The 21,245-nt window shown below is 40.1% G+C and overlaps 1 protein-coding gene across 3 annotated transcripts; it reads right to left on the bottom strand.

Annotated features, from left to right (window-relative positions):
- Window positions 1-343: 343 nt before the first annotated feature.
- On the bottom strand, window positions 344-19,329 carry LOC124145927. Of its 3 annotated transcripts, none has more exons than XM_046515907.2 (9): window positions 19,196-19,329; window positions 17,647-17,802; window positions 16,729-16,811; window positions 16,306-16,535; window positions 15,103-15,350; window positions 14,742-14,855; window positions 13,825-13,893; window positions 11,039-11,137; window positions 344-4,264 (listed from the first exon to the last, which is right to left on the bottom strand). In XM_046515907.2, the coding sequence occupies exons 1-9, from the start codon at window positions 19,217-19,219 to the stop codon at window positions 4,136-4,138; spliced, it is 1,152 nt and encodes a 383-aa protein (XP_046371863.2). In that variant the 5' UTR covers window positions 19,220-19,329; the 3' UTR covers window positions 344-4,135. The 3 variants fall into 3 exon arrangements, with proteins under 3 accessions (XP_046371863.2, XP_046371862.2, XP_046371865.2); XM_046515906.2 differs by having other exon boundaries at window positions 11,024-11,137; XM_046515909.2 differs by lacking the exon at window positions 17,647-17,802 and having other exon boundaries at window positions 11,024-11,137; window positions 19,196-19,319.
- Between the last annotated feature and the right edge of the window lie 1,916 nt (window positions 19,330-21,245).

A 21,245-nucleotide genomic window follows, 5' to 3' on the forward strand; every position in this document is an offset into this window, starting at 1 on the left:
CTTTGAAAGTATAATGTCACAAGTTCGCAGGTCCTTGACCTCCGGTATATGCTTCAATACATTCCAATAACAACATTATACTATTCCATATTCCAGATATTCCAATGTTACGAGCAGTATAGTACACATTACCAATTTCACTACTATTTTCAAATTACTTCATCAAGAGTATCCCCATATCCCCATATCACAAAAGACGGTGCCATGGTACTGTAGCTCACCTGGATAAGGTCATTTCCTGGGTGATTCTAGTTCAAATCAACAATATTTCCAGGTCATCTCACCTCACCAAATTCAATTTATTTTGCATTATAATAATGTCTTGATATAAAAACAAAACACATTTTGGTATTCATGTGATTTAATAAAATAAATACAAAATGTCTATAAAATTTGGCAAGTTATACAAACAGTGCAATATGCACTCAAAGAAACAAATCACATGAAATAAACATGATAAACATATCTTACTCTGCAATAGGTATCTGCATAGAACAAAATTAACTGGCATACATTCATCAAGATTTGGTCCACATCGTGCATATGTACATTTGTACTATAAACAGTAATATTAACAATAATAATTTTGTGAAGATATTTCCACAAAACTGTTTATTCTACCATTACCTTTCATGGCTCAATGATCATGACAATGTTTTTCACAACATATGGGGTTGGCTTTAAACTGATAGCGCCAAAACTAGGTGTGCTAGTGCTCGAAAATAGACTTGTGACATAACAGCGGATCTACGACTGCGGTCTCTCCAGGCAGCTGTCCATCAGATCACAGATGGCGGTGTGGTAGCCAAGTGGTTAAAGCGTTCGCTCGTCACGCCGAAGACCCGGGTTCGATTCCCGACATGGGTACAATGTGTGAAGCCCATTTCTGGTGAACCCCGCCGTGATATTGCTGGAATATTGCTAAAAGCGGCGTAAAACCATACTCACTCACTCACTCACTCAGATCACAGCTTATACACCGAAGGCATAATGAGTGTGGAATATTATAAGGGCAACATTATTTTTCAGATCATTTTCATTTGGGATATAGTTCATGGATATACAACGTTATTACAATTAAAGCAACATTACTTTTGTAACAAATGCTTTTAGTACAATTGTCATAAAGTTGGAAACATTAAACATGTTAAATGGATTAACTAAACATCTTAAATGGATTAACATGTTACACAGGATCCGAGAAGAGAATCGCCTAAATTCAAGAAAAAATGACACAGATCTATTTTTTCATCATCAAAAATTATAAATTTGAACATTATTTAGGGACTGGCAATTTATTACAGGAAGGGGGTCATAAAAAAAGTTACATGTATTTGGGGAGGCCGTGAAAAATTGTTACATTAGGGCAAGATATAGTTCCAATCCCACTGGCCTAAATGAATGAGACGATAATGACAGAATATTAACAGATGCAACTACGTATTGATAAACAACACTGGTGTAGTACTTACACAGACTAGATGATTGGATGAAAGTATCTTTGGCTTTGCACAGAAAGGATATTTAAATAGATCAGATAAAAATTACAACTGCTCCAAAAAGAAACACAGATAAAGTTACATGAGACCAACAGAAGGATAGGGAAATAATTTGTTCCAACAAAATCTGACAATGTTGATCATCTAATAGGTAAATAATTATCTGGTAATTGCCATCAGTATACATGGGCAATCAAGCATAGGGTACTGGGGACCTGTTCTCAAGAATCATCACGTGGAAATAAGCATGGGGTACTGGGGACCTATTTTGTACTTTGTGCAATGACAACAAAACAAGTAGTACGATAAAATACAAATTTATTAATATTTTGGCAAAATGGGGGCTGACTCGGTTGCTGCTAATGAGAATGATGATTTAGGAAGAGAGAGCCACAGAGAGGTGTCGGTGTCCTGGGGTCGAAGACCCGGACGACCTCTGCATTGTCCCGGGGTGCCCCTGACCCGGACTAGGGATATCCGGACCTGGGGTCACAGTGACCCGGTCATCCCTGGGGGTGCTCCTGCCCCAGACCAGGGATATCCGTACCTGGGGTCACCGCAACCCGGTCATCCCTGGGGTGCTCCTGACCCAGCCTAGGGATATCTGGACCTGGGGTCACCGCGACCCGGTCATCCCTGGGGTGCTCCTGACCCAGCCTAAGGATATCCAGAACTTGGGTCACCTCAACCCGGTCATCCCTGGGGTGCTCCTGACCCAGCCTAGGGATATCATTGGTACCTGGGGTCACAGCGACCCGGTCATATAATCTACAGGGAGACAAGCATGGGGTACTGGGGAAGAGAGAGATAGTCTTTGGCAAGTTGTCAACAAATACTAATTTGATCACATAAAATACAACAGACAACTTTGTCCAGCAAAAGACTGGGCCGTTTGTACAAGTGTCTGATTGAGACATAAATACTGATTGCCTGCCTATTGTCAAAGACACAAACATAAAACATATTGGCCAATAAATTACAACTGGTATTATAGATTCCTGTTGGAATTGTGCTCAACTGGATGATGTCCTTGCCATACTGAAACATGGCATTAACAAATCTGCAATTTCCAACCTGCCATTCACGGGTATAGTTAATATGTCAAAACTGGTCAAAAACCAAAATATAAATAAATACACTCCCTATATTCCAGCTATATAATCATGGAATAAATGTGAATAGCCCTACCTTGGAAATTTATAAAACCTATCCCACTATTCAGCACACAACACTAAAGTAAACATTTAGAATACCGGCACCACAATATAGCATGGAGGAAAACACCAGTTCATGTTCAAGAAGTTAACATGACAGATTAACTATAGTCCTATGAAAAAATTGTGTGTTCTGTAAATTCTTTTGAGTAGCATATGTCGTGTCTGGGTTGTGCCGGGAATCTGGTGTGATATTAAACACTAGTATGTCCAGTTAGACATGCTTCTCTTTATCAAATGCATGCAAGGGACACTAACATTTTGTAGATTAATTTTATGTTCTCATTAATTTCATAATTTACAGTAAATATCAGCATAATCAGACTTTCAGTACGGCTGTTGTGGTCATAAATATTTAAACAGAAATGACTTGAACAAACCTTTAGCAACCCCACTGATATGGGTTCATCCAAGTTTCAACGTCCTGCAGTTCAAGGGGTTTCAGGGGAGATAGTTATACGTAATAATTGAATTAACCGTTTGTACACAAAAAGTGCAGAAACTACACATGACTACATTAAAATGTTTATCTGTAGTTTCAATTGTGGGCAAGACACTTGTTACCCCATACACACACAGGTGTCATAGTGGCTCAGAGAGTCAATGAGTGATATCTTTTCAAACCATATTATGCAAGGGCGCAAGGCAGCCACAGCCTACACCAGGTATTGATGGTTCTTCTCTCTAGTTTGATAGGGCCCGTTATATAAACAAGCAGACAAGCAGAAGCGCCTATTTCACGTAGGCTTACACTAAACACAGCATTCACTGGTCCTCACGATCAAATGAAAACACACAGCAGACTATGTTGAAGTTTGATTGTTAAGTAGTCAAGTAAAATTGCTCAAGCCCAGATTGATATGCTGTAATTCGCATCACCTCCACCCATCACTCCATGCAACACACACTCAAAATGTTTTGCCACCCCTCCCCCTAAAAGTTTGCTGCTCAAAGTGAGAGTGGCACCAGTGTAATCTCCAGTCTCTCCATCTATTAACATTCTGTATCAGGTGGAGTCAAGAGCGAGATTTGTTTTTGTAGACGCATCGCTTGATCCAATCTACTATTCACAGCATTGTTAATACTTGATGAAATTATTCACTGTTTGATTCCGATCACTTTAATTAGGCTCTTTTAGGATGATTTAACTGTTCATAGTTAATACTGATTGAAAATATGTGATTAATACTGGCAAAAGATGTGAACGTGATAAAACATTACTATCCTGATCAGGTACTGCAATAAAAACCACACATCAAGATTTAAACCAAAACAAATTAACATGATTGTCAATTCCAAAATACCCACTAAAATTAGGAGCCGCAAATTTGAAAAGAAAGATATGCCAGACTTAAATCATAATAATGCATATGACATATGTTTCTTATCAACTGGATGATAATGCCTGTATAGTGTCCATCATTAAGCTGAGCTTTGATTGGCTGTTGCATAGTCTTGGACTGGTAGCATCCCCCGTGGTTGGTCCACGTTCTTAGGCACAGCGTGTGAGTATGTTCTGGGTGCTGATCCATAGGCACTGATGGGTCCAGACTGAAATTGATAGGAGTTCATATACATATATGAGAATCTTTCTGTTACCACAAACAAACATCGCATTTTTCACAAAACAGATAAACAAAAATACATTTGGAAAACAATATGTTTACGAACATTGAAACTCAGCCTTTACAAAATCTGTGAAGTCTAAGTTGTAGAAAACAATTGTAGTTGTTTTAAGTAAAAGTATGCACTTCTATTGATATTGGCCTAAAAATTATAAGGCTAAAAAAATAAATAGTCTTAGTTCTCAGGCACCGCCTGCATCATTATAAAGTCTGTCTCATGTTTCGTTTTTATTTCCATCCCTCCTCCCCCCACCCCCCTTAAAAAATCCTGATACTTAAAAACAATGCTATTCAATTTAGCATGCCCGCCCGCATTATATATTTTCAAAAGTCATTGCCCGAGAACCAATTCGTTTATTGTTTTTAAGCCTGACATTAATTTTGGGTATGTCGCATGCAAGGCACGGAGAACAGATCAAGATGTGACTGTACTTAAAGGAACATATCACAGTCACTGAACACAGTTGCTAGACACAGGCACGACAGAGTTGTCACAATCAAGAACACAGGAACACAGAACAGTACAAACAGTCCAGGATGGAGACTCATGGATGGATGGATGAAAGTTTTAACAGAGTTGATATACGTGTGTACAGGGATGAAAGTTTTAACGGAGCTGATATATGTATGTACTTTGGTCCGGGTCATACAGGGATGAAAGATTTAACGGATCTGATATATGTATGTACTTTGGTCCTGGTCATACAGGGATGAAAGATTTAACGGATCTGATATATGTATGTACTTTGGTCCGGGTCATACAGGGATGAAAGTTTTAACGGATCTGATATATGTATGTACTTTGGTCCGGGTCATACAGGAATGAAAGTTTTATCGGAGCTGATATATGTATGTACAGGGATGAAAGTTTTAAAGGAGCTGACATACGTATGTACTTTGGTCTGGGTCGTACAGGGATGAAAGATTTAACGGATCTGATATATGTATGTACTTTGGTCCGGGTCATACAGGGATGAAAGATTTAACGGATCTGATATATGTATGTACTTTGGTCCGGGTCATACAGGGATGAAAGTTTTAACGGATCTGATATATGTATGTACTTTGGTCCGGGTCATACAGGAATGAAAGTTTTATCGGAGCTGATATATGTATGTACAGGGATGAAAGTTTTAAAGGAGCTGACATACGTATGTACTTTGGTCTGGGTCGTACAGGGATGAAAGATTTAACGGATCTGATATATGTATGTACTTTGGTCCGGGTCATACAGGAATGAAAGTTTTATCGGAGCTGATATATGTATGTACAGGGATGAAAGTTTTAAAGGAGCTGACATACGTATGTACTTTGGTCTGGGTCGTACAGGGATGAAAGATTTAACGGATCTGATATATGTATGTACTTTGGTCCGGGTCATACAGGGATGAAAGATTTAACGGATCTGATATATGTATGTACTTTGGTCCGGGTCATACAGGGATGAAAGTTTTAAAGGAGCTGATATACGTATGTACTTTGGTCTGGGTCATACAGGGATGAAAGATTTAACGGATCTGATATATGTATGTACTTTGGTCCGGGTCATACAGGGATGAAAGTTTTAAAGGAGTTGATATACGTATGTACAGTGATGAAAGTTTTAACGGATCTGATATACATATGTACTTTGGTCCGGGTCATACAGGGATGAAAGTTTTAAAGGAGCTGATATACGTATGTACAAGGATGAAAGTTTTAAAGTAGCTGACATACGTATATACTTTGGGCTGGGTCATACAGGGATGGATGTTTAATTTGAGCTGATATATGTACGTACTTTGGTCTGGGTCATACAGGAATGAAAGTTTTATCGGAGCTGATATATGTATGTACTTTGGTCTGGGTCGTTACAGGGATGAAAGTTTTATCGGAGCTGATATATGTATGTACAGGGATGAAAGTTTTAACGGATCTGATATACATATGTACTTTGGTCCGGGTCATACAGGGATGAAAGTTTTATCGGATCTGATATATGTATGTACTTTGGTCTGGGTCATACAGGGATGAAAGTTTTATCGGAGCCGATATACGTATGTACAGGGATGAAAGTTTTAACGGAGCTGAGGTACCTGTGTACTTTAGGCAGGGTCATACAGGGATGAAAGTTTTAACGGAGCTGATATACGTATGTACTTTGGTCCGGGTCATACAGGGATGAAAGTTTTAAAGGAGCTGATATACGTATGTATAGGGATGAACGTTTTAAGGGATCTGTTATACATATGTACTTTGGGCTGGGTCATACAGGGATGGATGTTTAATTTGAGGTGATATATGTATGTACTTTGGTCTGGGTCATACAGGGATGAAAGTTTTATCGGAGCTGATATACATGTACGTATGTACTTTGGTCTGGGTCATACAAGGATGAAAGTTTTATCGGATCTAATATTTGTATGTACTTTGGTCTGGGTCATACAGGGATGAAAGTTTTATCGGATCTAATATACGTATGTACTTTGGTCCGGGTCATACAGGGATGAAAGTTTTAACGGAGCTGATATACGTATGTACTTTGGTCCGGGTCATACAGGGATGAAAGATTTATCGGATCTGATATACGTATGTACTTTGGTCTGGGCAGAGACCATATAATAGAGGGACGGCCCTCCCCAACAGTTTATCATAAACCATCAGCGCTACGGTCTGGCATGTAACTGATACACCCCGACACCCTGCTGTTAACCTCTCTGTACCACTGCAGATGCGCAATAGACGCGCAGACATTCACGACTGACCATTCTGGTAACCACGTAAACAGTATTATATAATATCCGGGGTTAGAGTTAATTCCCTTAGCCGAGATTTCTGCAACTACGACCAGCGACAATCCAATAAAAGGACGTCTCTTAGCGGATTAGAAAGATTTTTTTATGATATCTGTCATTAGCACATGTCAGTTGGCAGCAAATTATTTGCTGAACATGTGTGTCTTCCGGGACATTTATTTCAATTTACATTCGCCACAGCCATGGACGACTTCATTCACTTGGACGATTTCGTCTTGGACCTAGATATGCCCCTTGAAGAATTCTCTCTCTTCCAGGGGTTGGTTCGGATGACTCTTGGTCTTAATAGAATGACAGTGATGGTATCGCTACCAAGCCGTTGATAAATACCTCCCAAAAATATTCACTCAAAGAAATAGATAGGAAATGAAAATATGACGTCTGTCCACAAGCGTAAGTTTTCTAGGGCGTGTGAAGAAAAAGCCGTTCCGATATCAAAAGTATTTTATAACGTATTCTATTTGTTTTAAAAATCAGTTAATATATCTCATTTTATGCTTCAATTGTTAACTATTATAAATAAACAAATATACCAAATCTACTACAAACGCCACAGAAAACTACGATCCGGTAAATTGCACAGGAAGTGTAAATAAAACTCATCCAGAAGCAGGGAAGACACTTGTAACATATCACCATATTCCCGATGTTCACAAAATATATCTCCATATTAACTTCATATCTAAAATAATCTTATAATAAGTCCAGACTAGATTTACTTGCAAAAATGCATGATCACCGACTGGTGTAAATGCTTTACTATTAGCCAGAAAAAAAATGACGCCATATTAATGTTTTTATTTCATGTAAATTCGCTACTATTTTATAATGCTAATAGTTCCAATGAATTAGAAATACACATTAAACTACGAGCGTTGTTAAATGAATTTTCGATGTGTCCGACAATGGGCTTCGAAAGAATCAAAAGTTATTGGTTACTGCCAGTTTGGGGCTAGCAGTGATAATGGGGTTTGCCGGAGCGAGGTAAGTTTTTTATATAAATAATTATCAATATTTACACGGCATAAAATAAATAATTGATTAAATGTAGTCATGATTTATACAGACAAAATCTACAGAAGATAACAAATATGTAGTATTGTAGTATGTAGTATATGCGCGATATGTGATAAGGCCTAACTGAAACAAAGTTAAACTTACGAAGAAATGGCGAAAGCAATGGTAAAAAAAATACGCGTTTTACAAAAACAATTCTCATATCATACAATATAAGTCACTTTGTAGAATGTTTCAAAGGATATATGCGGATGATAATCACAGACAAAATGCATGTTATGTCGTCTGCTATATGGTAATTTAACTTAAAATATGTGACGTAAAATATGGTCTTGCGCCAAAAATCATACCAAAAAAACTACCGATCGTACCTAAATAACGTTGGTACAAAGCCATAGGGGAAATCGTGATGAATGTAAAACTATTAAATTCAGGACCGATAATAGGAACACATCCGTCTGAAAGCATGCGGAAATTAAGAGTTGTGGTGTAATTATTTCGGGAAAATTCAGATTTAGTCCCATTTCTGGAGTCAAAATCTGAAATTTCGGATCCGCCCCAAATTTGTTAATGGCACTAAGCCAATTTTTAACATATCTCCTCTTTATACACCTAGGTAACCAAGGACTTTCATTGCGAATTAGAGGCCGTTATTGAAAATCAAAATCTGCACTTTTGCCGATTTTACATGTGCGCCATTTTGTTCTCTCGGACAAGGACAAAGCGTGATCACAGTTATCAAATACAGTGACAACGACATGCTTTAGGGCACCAACAAATCTCAGTTGTAAGGTTAGCAATGTTAAGAAATACATGAGTGTAATTATGTATTGTGAAATATATCTTTTGCATGGGAAAAAAAGGCAACAACGATGACTGCAGTGAACGCGTTTCTGCTCGCTTCCGGCAGGCTGCGCAGTACAAGCGCGTAGCACTGATGGTTTCGCGCATAGGCTAGAGGGCCGTCCCTCTATTATATGGTCTCTGGTCTGGGTCATACAGGGATGAAAGTTTTATCGGATCTGATATATGTATGTACTTTGGTCTGGGTCATACAGGGATGAAAGTTTTATCGGAGCTGATATACGTATGTACAGGGATGAAAGTTTTAACGGATCTGATATACGTATGTACTTTGGTCCGGGTCATACAGGGATGAAAGATTTATCGGATCTGATATACGTATATACTTTTGTCTGGGTCATACAGGGATGAAAGTTTTATCGGATCTGATATATGTATGTACTTTGGTCTGGGTCATACAGGGATGAAAGTTTTAACGGAGCTGATATACGTATGTACTTTGGTCCGGGTCATACAGGGATGAAAGTTTTAAAGGAACTGATATACGTATGTATAGGGATGAACGTTTTAACGGATCTGTTATACGTATGTACTTTGGTCCAGGTCATACAGGGATAAAAGTTTTATCGGATCAGATATACGTATCTACTTTTGTCAGGGTATGTGACTTACTCGGGACTTGCTCATTGATTGATGAAAGTTTTAAGGGAAGCAGCATCTAATATTTTTGATGTACATGTACTCAGGACTTGCTCATTGATTGATGAAAGTTTTAAGGGAAGTAGCATATAACATATTTGATGTACTCGGGACTTGCACATTGATTGATGAAAGTTTTAAGGGAAGTAGCATCTAATATATTTGATGTACTCGGGACTTGCACATTGATTGATGAAAGTTTTAAGGGAAGTAGCATCTAACAGATTTGATGTACTCGGGACTTGCACATTGATTGATGAAAGTTTTAAGGGAGGTAGCATCTAACATATTTGATGTACTCGGGACTTGCTCATTGATTGATGAAAGTTTTAAGGGAAGTAGCATATAACATATTTGATGTACTCGGGACTTGCTCATTGATTGATGAAAGTTTTAAGGGAAGTAGCATCTAATATATTTGATGTACCGGTACTCAGGATTTGCACATTGATTGATGAAAGTTTCATGGAAAATAGCATCTGATATACTCTGCAATCAGAGACGGTAGTCAATATTCCAGCATTCATACAGGAGTCTGCACTGCACTGACACACTTCTGTCAACATTACCCAATAAGCAAAGGTGAGATTCCTACGAGTGTTTCACTACGCCAGCTGGTCATATCTACGTGATGGGTCTAGCATTCAAGAAGCTCTAATATCAGGCCTAACAAACAAATACAGATTACAAATGTGTGAAATGTCCACACTATTCAACTATTTGGCACAAAAGTTAACAAAAGCACAATTATCTGAAGACACTGCTCCCTAATATTACTCTTAAATGAGCTGCGATATTCAAGAAAGCATCCTCTTATCAGAACAGAAATGTCATTTAATTGAACAGATTAAAATGTGATTTATTGTTATTCTGTATGTCCCTTATGAATTGTAGTGCATATTATTTGCATCAGTTCAAACAATTAATGCATATAGGATACAACTATTTATGCAAATAGGATGCAATATTTATGTAAATAGTATTCAATATTTATGAAAATAGATTACAATATTTATGCAAATAGTATGCAATATTTAAGTAAATAGGATGCAATATTTATGCAAATAGTATGCAATATTTATGCAAATAGGATGCAATATTTATGCAAATAGTATGCAGTATTAATGCATATAGGATGCAATAATTATGCAAATAGGATGGTGTCAACCATGTTGCTACCCAACAAATTTCTTATGCGGGACACTGACATAATATTTTGCACTAAGTCTACAGAATACCATGCCTTTCTCTGTTATTGCATGTAAGTGCCATATTGTGGACATTCTGTTCATCTTAAGTCTGTTAATTGTTTGGTCTGCCTGACTACAAGGGCACAGCAAGTAAGCTTTAATCCATCCAAACACAGCTACCCTATCGTTGTATACCACTCTCCAACGTAAGCTCTCCTCAAGGCTATGTTGCTGGCGCTTCTCAAACACAAAGTCCTGGGCTCGGCGAGCTGCTGCCCGCGCTAGGACCTGGTTCTGAGGAGAAAGATATGAAATGGGTGAGTGAGTGAATATTGTTCTATGCCATGGAGTAATACTCAAGCTATATCACCCTTGGGCCAGGCAAAGTAGGGGCTGACTGCATGAGCAAACAGTCCATGTTGTTGGGGCATTCTGCCAGGTCAAACACTATAACCCCCGTTTCTTGGTATAGTTCTCTCTGCAAGTTGTGCTAGGAATCTCCATAGGTAGCACCTGATACTGAGGAAATACTTTCATGATAAGAAGAAAAACCATTAAGCCATGACCTGTGGATGAAATTAACTTCATGTATCTTCGACAGCCATCTATTGGAATGTCTACATATAATAATATACTACTGTCACTACAGATCTAAACATGCAAAAACAATGGAAGGTACTAATGAACTGCTGTGGCGTTACACTTCTCCCAGTTCTTCAATGACAGCACCTGAGTCTTCCCCTTTCAATGACAGCACCTGAGTCTTTCCCTTTCAATGACAGCAGTGTTACCTGAGTCTTCCCCTTTCAATGACAGCAGTGTTACCTGAGTCTTCCCCTTTCAATGACAGCAGTGTTACCTGAGTCTTCCCCTTTCAATGACAGTAGTGTTACCTGAGCCCTCATCTTTCAATGACAGCACCTGTATCTTCCCCTTTCAATGACAACACCTGCGTCTTCCCCTTTCAATGACAGCAGTGTTACCTGAGTCTTTCCCTTTTAATGACAGCAGTCTTACCTGAGTCTTCCCCTTTCAATGACAGCAGTGTTACCTGAGTCTTTCCCTTTCAATGACAGCAGTGTTACCTGATCCTTCCCCTTTAAATGACAGCACCTGAGTCTTCCCCTTTCAAAGACAGCAGTGTTACCTGAGTCTTCCCCTTTCAATGACAGCAGTGTTACCTGAGCCTTCCCCTTTCAATGACAGCAGTGTAACCTGAGTCTTTCCCTTTTAATGACAGCAGTGTTACCTGAGTCTTCCCCTTTCAATGACAGCAGTGTTACCTGAGCCTTCCCCTTTCAATGACAGCAGTGTTACCTGAGTCTTTCCCTTTTAATGACAGCAGTCTTACCTGAGTCTTCCCCTTTCAATGACAGCAGTGTTACCTGAGTCTTTCCCTTTCAATGACAGCAGTGTTACCTGATCCTTCCCCTTTAAATGACAGCACCTGAGTCTTCCCCTTTCAATGACAGCAGTGTTACCTGAGCCTTCCCCTTTCAATAACAGCAGTGTTACCTGAGCCTTCCCCTTTCAAAGACAGCAGTATTACCTGAGCCTTCCCTTTCAAAGACAGCAGTGTTACCTGAGCCTTCCCCTTTCAATGACAGCAGTCTTACCTGAGCCCTAATCTTTCAATGACAGCACCTGCGTCTTCCCCTTTCAATGACAGCAGTGTTACCTGAGCCTTTCCCTTTCAATGACAGCAGTGTTACCTGAGCCCTCATCTTTCAATGACAGCACCTGAGTCTTCCCCTTTCAATGACAGCACCTGAGTCTTCCCCTTTCAATGACGGCACCTGAGCCTTCCCCTTTTAATGACAGCAGTGTTACCTGAGTCTTCCCCTTTCAAAGACAGCAGTGTTACCTGAGTCTTCCCCTTTCAAAGACAGCAGTCTTACCTGAGCCCTAATCTTTCAATGACAGCACCTGCGTCTTCCCCTTTCAATGACAGCAGTGTTACCTGAGCCTTTCCCTTTCAATGACAGCAGTGTTACCTGAGCCCTCATCTTTCAATGACAGCACCTGAGTCTTCCCCTTTCAATGACAGCACATGAGTCTTCCCCTTTCAATGACGGCACCTGAGCCTTCCCCTTTTAATGACAGCAGTGTTACCTGAGTCTTCCCCTTTCAAAGACAGCAGTGTTACCTGAGTCTTCCCCTTTCAAAGACAGCAGTCTTACCTGAGCCCTCATCTTTCAATGACAGCACCTGCGTCTTCCCCTTTCAATAACAGCAGTGTTACCTGAGGCTTCCCCTTTCAATGACAGCAGTGTTACCTGAGCCTTCCCCTTTCAATGACAGCAGTGTTACCTGAGTCTTCCCCTTTCAATGACAGCAGTGTTACCTGAGTCTTCCCCTTTCAATGACAGCAGTGTTACCTGAGGCTTCCCCTTTTAATGACAGCAGTGTTACCTGAGTCTTCCCCTTTCAATGACAGCAGTGTTACCTGAGCCATTCCCTTTCAATGACAGCAGTGTTACCTGAGTCTTCCCCTTTCAATGACAGCAGTGTTACCTGAGTCTTCCCCTTTCAATGACAGTAGTGTTACCTGAGCCCTCATCTTTCAATGACAGCACCTGTATCTTCCCCTTTCAATGACAACACCTGCGTCTTCCCCTTTCAATGACAGCACCTGAGTCTTTCCCTTTCAATGACAGCAGTGTTACCTGAGGCTTCCCCTTTTAATGACAGCAGTGTTACCTGAGTCTTCCCCTTTCAATGACAGCAGTGTTACCTGAGTCTTTCCCTTTTAATGACAGCAGTCTTACCTGAGTCTTCCCCTTTCAATAACAGTGGTGTTACCTGAGCCCTCATCTTTCAATGACAGCACCTGCGTCTTCCCCTTTCAATGATAGCACCTGCGTCTTCCCCTTTCAATGACAGCACCTGTGTCTTCCCCTTTCAATGACAGCACCTGAGCCTTCCCCTTTCAATGACAGCAGTGTTACCTGAATTTTCCCTTTCAATGAGGGCAGTATTACCTGAGCCTTCTCCTTCTGGAATCGTTTGACGACATCTTCCCGTGACATGCGACATGTTTCCAGCTCATGCTGCAACAAATATCACCATAAGTGTCACTAATCAGCCAATCAAAACACCCGCGGCCACATGCGGCTACTCAAAACAACAATAAACAATTGAAGGTAAGTGATTATAACTGGATCCCATTTGACCCCACTCAACACCCTCAATTTACAATAGTAAAACAGTGATTAAGCTATAGCCTTTGAAGAGGATTAATTCTGTTTTTAAATGCAACGACTTCAGAGGAAATTCAGTCGAAATATTGATAGCAAACTACGGTTATAAGGAACTAAAATTAGTGGTCCCTTTGAGTTCGTTATAACTGTAGTTAGAAAGAGATGGGGTGGCTGTACATAGGATGGGTCATTTGACATTTACCGTATTTGACATGATATGCGCCCAGGGCGCTCTCAAAATTAGAATGAGGGGGCTCTTATTAGAATATTATTTTGGTGAAAAACAGCAGAGTTGAAAGATTGTAAATTTTGTGGTTTATGCTGACAGCCTGATATGTTTATATACGACAGATATATTTTTCCAGAATTTAATTGCCCATAATTAAGGGTGCATATAACAAACATATTATGCACAAATAAATAAGTCTTGTGTACATTGATCAATCGGAAGGGGTGCCAATAAGGATTGTTCACTAGCAAGTATATTAGTAAATATCGCCGTGGGCGCTTATTAGAGCAGGGCACTTATTATGTCGAATACGGTAAACAGTAATTCAACAGTTATGCTTAATCTATTTAGTTTCCTCTTATGACAAGCATGGGTGGGTTAATTGGAACTACACAACAGTCAAACAGTCATTCAACAGTCAAACCATCATTAAGCAGTCATTCATCAGTCAAACGGCGAATACACATACTAGTATACTGTCTCTGTCAGCCATTGCATGTTTGGTTTTCTTCAAAAGGATTGCGTTGTCCTGACGTAACTTGACAATCTCCTGCCTTAGAGACTCATTCTCATCCACCAAACTCTGAAAATGACGATAAAAGCTGTTTATTCAAGTTAATTCAAGTAAATCTTCTGTAAGTAATCACGTGATTGACATCATGAGCATCAACCTAGGGAACTGGGACACGATGACATGCATCAACCAAGTCAGTGAGTCTGAATACCCAAACAGCGACAACAATGTTAGCCGGATATAGCTCTTTCAGATGTAAGACACACATCTCATTAATTTTTACAAATAACAAAACTGTAAAACTGACGAACACAACCTCATTTTTCCGGATGACATCGTTGACTCTCACATTGTTTCCCAAGAGAGTGGAAGAGTTGGATATCTTGTGGCGTCCAGAGATGGACGGCATGGTCAGTCTGTCCGTCTCTTCACGGTCATCGGGGCGTGGGGATAGTGCCTTTCCACGGTTCCGCTGCCGTTCCTGATCATACAGGTCTTTGTATCGGAATGCCAGTCTGTTGGCCTTAGCCAGCTCCTCATCAAACGCCTTCAACTTCTTGTCAGCTGAAACAGTGCACAACAACAAACTGTAGTATACAGGTGACAAGTGACTGCAAGACTGTACAATAACACTTTTGTATACCACACAGGCAACAGGTGTCCGGAACACCCAGTTTTCAACACCATCAACATCCACCCAGGCAACAGGTGTCCAGAACACCCTGTTCTCAACACCATCAACATCCACCCAGGCAACAGGTGTCCATAACACCCTGTTCTCAACACCATCAACATCCACCCAGGCAACAGGTGTCCGGAACACCCAGTTTTCAACACCATCAACATCCACCCAGGCAACAGGTGTCCATAACACCCTGTTCTCAACACCATCAACATCCACCCAGGCAACAGGTGTCCATAACACCCTGTTCTCAACACCATCAACATCCACCCAGGCAACAGGTGTCCAGAACACCCAGTTCTCAACACCATCAACATCCACCCAGGCAACAGGTGTCCAGAACACCCAGTTCTCAACACCATCAACATCCACCCAGGCAACAGGTGTCCGGAACACCCAGTTCTCAACACCATCAACATCCACCCAGGCAACAGGTGTCCAGAACACCCAGTTCTCAACACCATCAACATCCACCCAGGCAACAGGTGTCCAGAACACCCAGTACTCAACACCATCAACATCCACCCAGGCAACGGGTGTCCAGAACACCCAGTTCTCAACACCATCAACAACTGCCCGGGCCACAGGTGTCTAGAACACCCAGTTCTCAACACCATCAACATCCACCCAGGCAACGGGTGTCCAGAACACCCAGTTCTCAACACCATCAACAACTGCCCGGGCCACAGGTGTCTAGAACACCCTGTTCTCAACACCATCAACATCCACCCAGGCAACAGGTGTCCAGAACACCCAGTACCAAACATAACGTCACATAAACACAGACAGGTTGCATTAGAGCTGTTGCTATTCTGACACACAGCATTTGGCACTTACTTTCCTTGGCCTTCTTCTCGAACCTGCTGAGGAGCTTGACCACGTTGGTGTGGGAGAGGTTGGACTCCTCCTGCAGCTTCTGGTTCTCGTTGTGGAGATGCTTCACCTCCACAATCTTCTCATGTAAAGTGATCTCTGCTCGTAGCTTGGAGTTCTGAGCCTCCACATTCTTCATCATCTGCGCCTTTAACTCATACGCCATCTCCGACTCTTCCGGGTCCAGCCTCCCTCTGGGGACATCATCAACATTATCTGCTAGGTGAATAGTCTCTTGATAACAGCCAGCCAGTGGAATATTCCTTATAATCCTGAGATTCTTCTTTAATGGATGCTGCTGCCTTAATTTATTTTTTTAATCAAAATAACTGAAAATAGTGTGCTTGATATGAAATGATTTTACATTCGACATAAATTCTATCTCACTTTTGTCTTGGGGCCTTTTCTTTACTGACATTGGTGTTTGGTGTGGTCAGGTCTCTCTGTGTCTGTCCCACCTTCTCCTGGAGCTGTGACAAAAACATTACTGTATTTAATGTTATCAATGCACCATCTCCTGTAGCTTTGACAATAACATTACTGTATTTAATGTAATTAATGCACCATCTCCTGTAGCTTTAACATGAACATTTAATGTAATTAATGAAATCTTTCCTGGAGCTTTGACAAGAACATTACTGTATTTAATGTAATTAATGCAACATCTCCTGGAGCTGTGACAAGAACATTACTGTATTTATCGTAATTAATGCACCATGTCCTGTAGCTTTCACAAAATATTTAATGTAATTAATAAAGTCTTTCCTGGATCTGTGAAAAGAACATTACTGTATTTAATGATGTTAATGCACCCTCTCCCACAGCATCCTCTCCTAGCAATATTTGTTTGTTTGTGGTTTAACGCCACACTTAGCAATATTCCAGCTATGTAACGGTGGTCTGTAAATAATCGAGTCTGGACCAGACATTCCAGTGATTGATAATGCAACCAACGTTCCACACCGATGACACGCATCATGGGCATCGGTCTACCCAATTGGGATACGATCACATGCATCAACCAAGTCAGCGAGCCTGACCACCCGATCCCGTTAGTTGACTATTGCACAGTCACCTTTTATGGCAAGCATCATAGGTTGCTGAAAGCCTATTCTACCCCATATCTTCACAGGTCTCCTGGCAACGTGTTACCTCTACAGCAGCTCTTCAGTTCATGATAAGATGACAATCATTGATTCTGGCAATATTCTTTAACCTGAAATATTGATAACAATGACAGCGACTTTCCTGCCTAACTCACAGTGACAGCCCGCCTAACTCACAGTGACAGTCCGCCTAACTCACGTTCTCCAGTAGCTTGATGGCTTCATCCAGCTGTTTCCCTAGGCTTTCCTTCACCTGGGCACAGTCTTTCTCTTTCTTGGAAGACTCAAGTTTTTTCAAGTTATTTTGAATAGATTTATTTGTTTCTGATAGTTTCTGGAATTGATCTTGAAAAGTCTGAAAAATGAAAACTATGCTATGACACACAGCTATTGATACATCTATCATGTTCACTGCTCAAATACTGCTAGGGATGCCTGCTGTCTGTCCAGGATCACTCAGTTCTTGTGACACAACATGGATTCTCTTCAAAGACCACAGCTTTACGGGGGTTTTGATTAACATTGTGAAACACAAAGAAAGTATCATATAGAATAGTCACTTTACCAGTGTACAATTTTGCATTTCAATATTCACCTTCATCAACCCAGAAAAGACATAGAACATTCTAAATCACAACTAATTTAACCCTTGTACTGTTGGAAATGCTAGACAAAAGCTTTTTGCCCATTATCTTAATTGCTATCCACGTCAACGCATATCTCAATAAAGTAACAGCAATATTTTGAGATTCCCCCCAACTCAGGTGCCACTTGCACCTGTGAGAATGCACGGGCCTGTGTGAGGTCATCACCTCAGGACAGGTGTTAGGTAATTAGGCTACAGGCCGTTTCATACATGCATGACAACATGCCATTAATGTCTAAGTTTATTATCATATTACCTTTAAAAGTACCTTTTTAGGCTAATCACAGTTCCAGTTAGGATAGGGTACATTCGGTATTTTTGTGTTGTTTTGATATATACTATTTTCATACCCTATGATTCATATTTATTAAATGAAGCCAGAAAGCATTTTTCTAGCATTTCTCACAGTTCTTCAGTCAGTTTGTGATGCAACCTGCACTCATAATTATTGTATGAATTCATTTTAACCTCTTTAAATTCATGTCACATGAAAATTCAAGGACATGGTAAAGAGACAGCTTTGTCTTATTAGTTTTACTGAAGTCCCGAGCAGTCCTTGAGCAGTGTACACACACCGTTTAAGGAAACTTTCCGTGGTTGTCAAACATAAAGCTTTATATGACACAGCACACACAATGAACAATGTTTTTCTATGTATCTAGCTACTAAAACAAGGATTTGCCCTAACTGAAAAAAACACACAGCATAAATCATAGGTACATATTTAAGCATATTCAGGGAATAAATTACATTACAATACAAACATTTTATGCAAATAGTTTTCAATTGAATGTCTATTAAAACAAAATTCAATGTATACTCTTCAATTGAATTTTTTTATTTATGAACACTTTTCATGCCAAAGAGAATAACACTGTATACAGAGAAAATGAGATATGTCAAGATATATTGACGAACATGAATAAATACTATTGAGTTTATACAACCACTCCCACACTTTAAGTACAATGGTGTACGTGACATGAATTGCAAATAGCTGCAGCAGTAGTATTGTGCAAATTGCTACACTACAATTGAAAAGATTATAAAATTTACAAACGGCAGCCAAACCAAACACAAAAGAATGACAACTTATGACAACCTTCCATGAATCTTTTGTTGACATTTCGGTCTACTGACGGAGGTTACAATTTCGTTTTGTGAACTTTAACAAAACATATGCAGATTTCAGAATAGATTTGTTTACACGGTCGGGAAGGACAACAGTTCGGCAAATAGTGCCAAGGGGAAGTTACTCTAACATGTTTTGTCACTGAGAATACCGCTGTTAAAAATATTCGTTTGCGATGGGCGTCATACAACTCAAACAAAACATTATATATTCCTAATTTGTTAATATCTTCCAACAGTGTAAATCAATGGTTATTTCACTCTAACCTGAATGACTGAAGGTGTAATATCTGATTTGCAAAAGACTTTATGTGGCCGGGTTGTTTACGTACACTAGCGGTATTTCGGGTGCAGGCTATTTACACAACAGTACTTCCGGCGTCCTTTGGGTATTTTGATAGCGAGAGAACTATTCTTTTCTTGTGTGGGTAGTCTGTGTACATACGGAATTGTGACGCTGCAGTGTAATGAGATTGATGAGTACAGCATAATCTATTTTGTGATTGTATTAGTGTGGCAGTGAAGTACCGGGTTATAGCGAAAACGGTGTGTAAATACGGTCTGTATTAGTATCAGCCTGGTTCCCTGGGTATGCTGCGCTGGCGCTACACTGGCGCCAGCGCAGCATACCCAGGGAACCAGGCTGTATTAGTATATGGTGTCACTCCATGATCAGTGATGATACCAAGATAATTATACTCGTTGACGATTTCATTTTATTACTACTTAATTTAAATCAATTTAGTATTAGTATATGGTGTCACTCCATGATCAGTGATGATACCAAGATAATTATACTCGTTGACGATTTCATTTTATTACTACATAATTTAAATCAATTTCCTTTTTCAGAAGTCTATAATTTCGTTATAGTTTTCGTTCTATTCAGGCATACGTATGTTAAGTGATCTCATACCAGTATACCATTGCAGACTTGGTAAGGGCGTCGCTGTCCGTCTGCCAACTTGACCATGAAACAATCATTTACAACATTCCAACACACATTAGTATAAAGGATAAATTACAAGCTCCGAGGTGCATCTGTGTCCAGTACGTTGTTGTGAGTATCTCATGGAGTCCAGTAGATTAGAGCGTCTGTTCGGAAAGCCGTTGGTTCAATTCCCTGTCGCGTCATACCAAAAGACATTACAAGATAAGGTACTTGTTGTTAACCTGCCTAGCGCTAGGCAGTAAGGGGTAAACATGGACTGGACGGCTCAGAGTCAGAACACTGTGTCGGCGTTGGGTATCCATGTTAAACTGCGGCTTGATATCTTAGTTTGCGAGCACTATAAAACCGGCACTAGTCTCACTGTTACAAGACACCACACACATGCATGCACGTTTCTTTATAAGTGCAATAATTGTGAACGCGACCTTAAACCCCTTTTCACCTAACCTATGATTTTTCGGATTCTTACCTAACCAACATGGATATCGTCAATGTTGTGCTATACGTGGCTGGCATATTTGGGAAATATGAAATAGTGAAAAACTAAACATATCTCATCTTGCAAAAAGGTAATTTAAATATAGAAAGATCAACTAGGAGGTTTGTTGGAAATATATCTGTGCATAATCTCTGCCCGGCTTGTTCCTGATGTGTCTTCGACCCGTGAAGATTCCGGGGTAGAATAGGTCTTCAGCAACCCATGCTTGTCGTAAAAAGGCGACTATGCTTTTCGTAAAAGGCGACTAACGGGATCGGGTGGTCAGGCTCGCTGACTTTGTTGATACATGTCATCGATCCCAATTGCGTGGATCGATGCTCATGATATCAATCACTGGATTGTCTGGTTCAGACTCGATTATTTACAGACCGCCGTCATATAGATGGAATATTGCTCAGTGCGGCGTTAAACAACAAACCAACCAACCTGATGTGTCTTCACTTAAGCATCTCTTCATATCATATATTCCATATTCTGACCACCCCGGCTAACAGCACACTTCGCAATTCAATAACCCGATTGGGATCCATGGTCAGACTAGGTATTTACAGCGTAATTTACTCTTATTAT

The sequence above is a fragment of the Haliotis rufescens genome, unplaced genomic scaffold (assembly GCF_023055435.1).
Source record: "Haliotis rufescens isolate VD_foot unplaced genomic scaffold, xgHalRufe1.0.p SCAF_45, whole genome shotgun sequence".
NCBI lineage: Eukaryota > Metazoa > Mollusca > Gastropoda > Lepetellida > Haliotidae > Haliotis > Haliotis rufescens.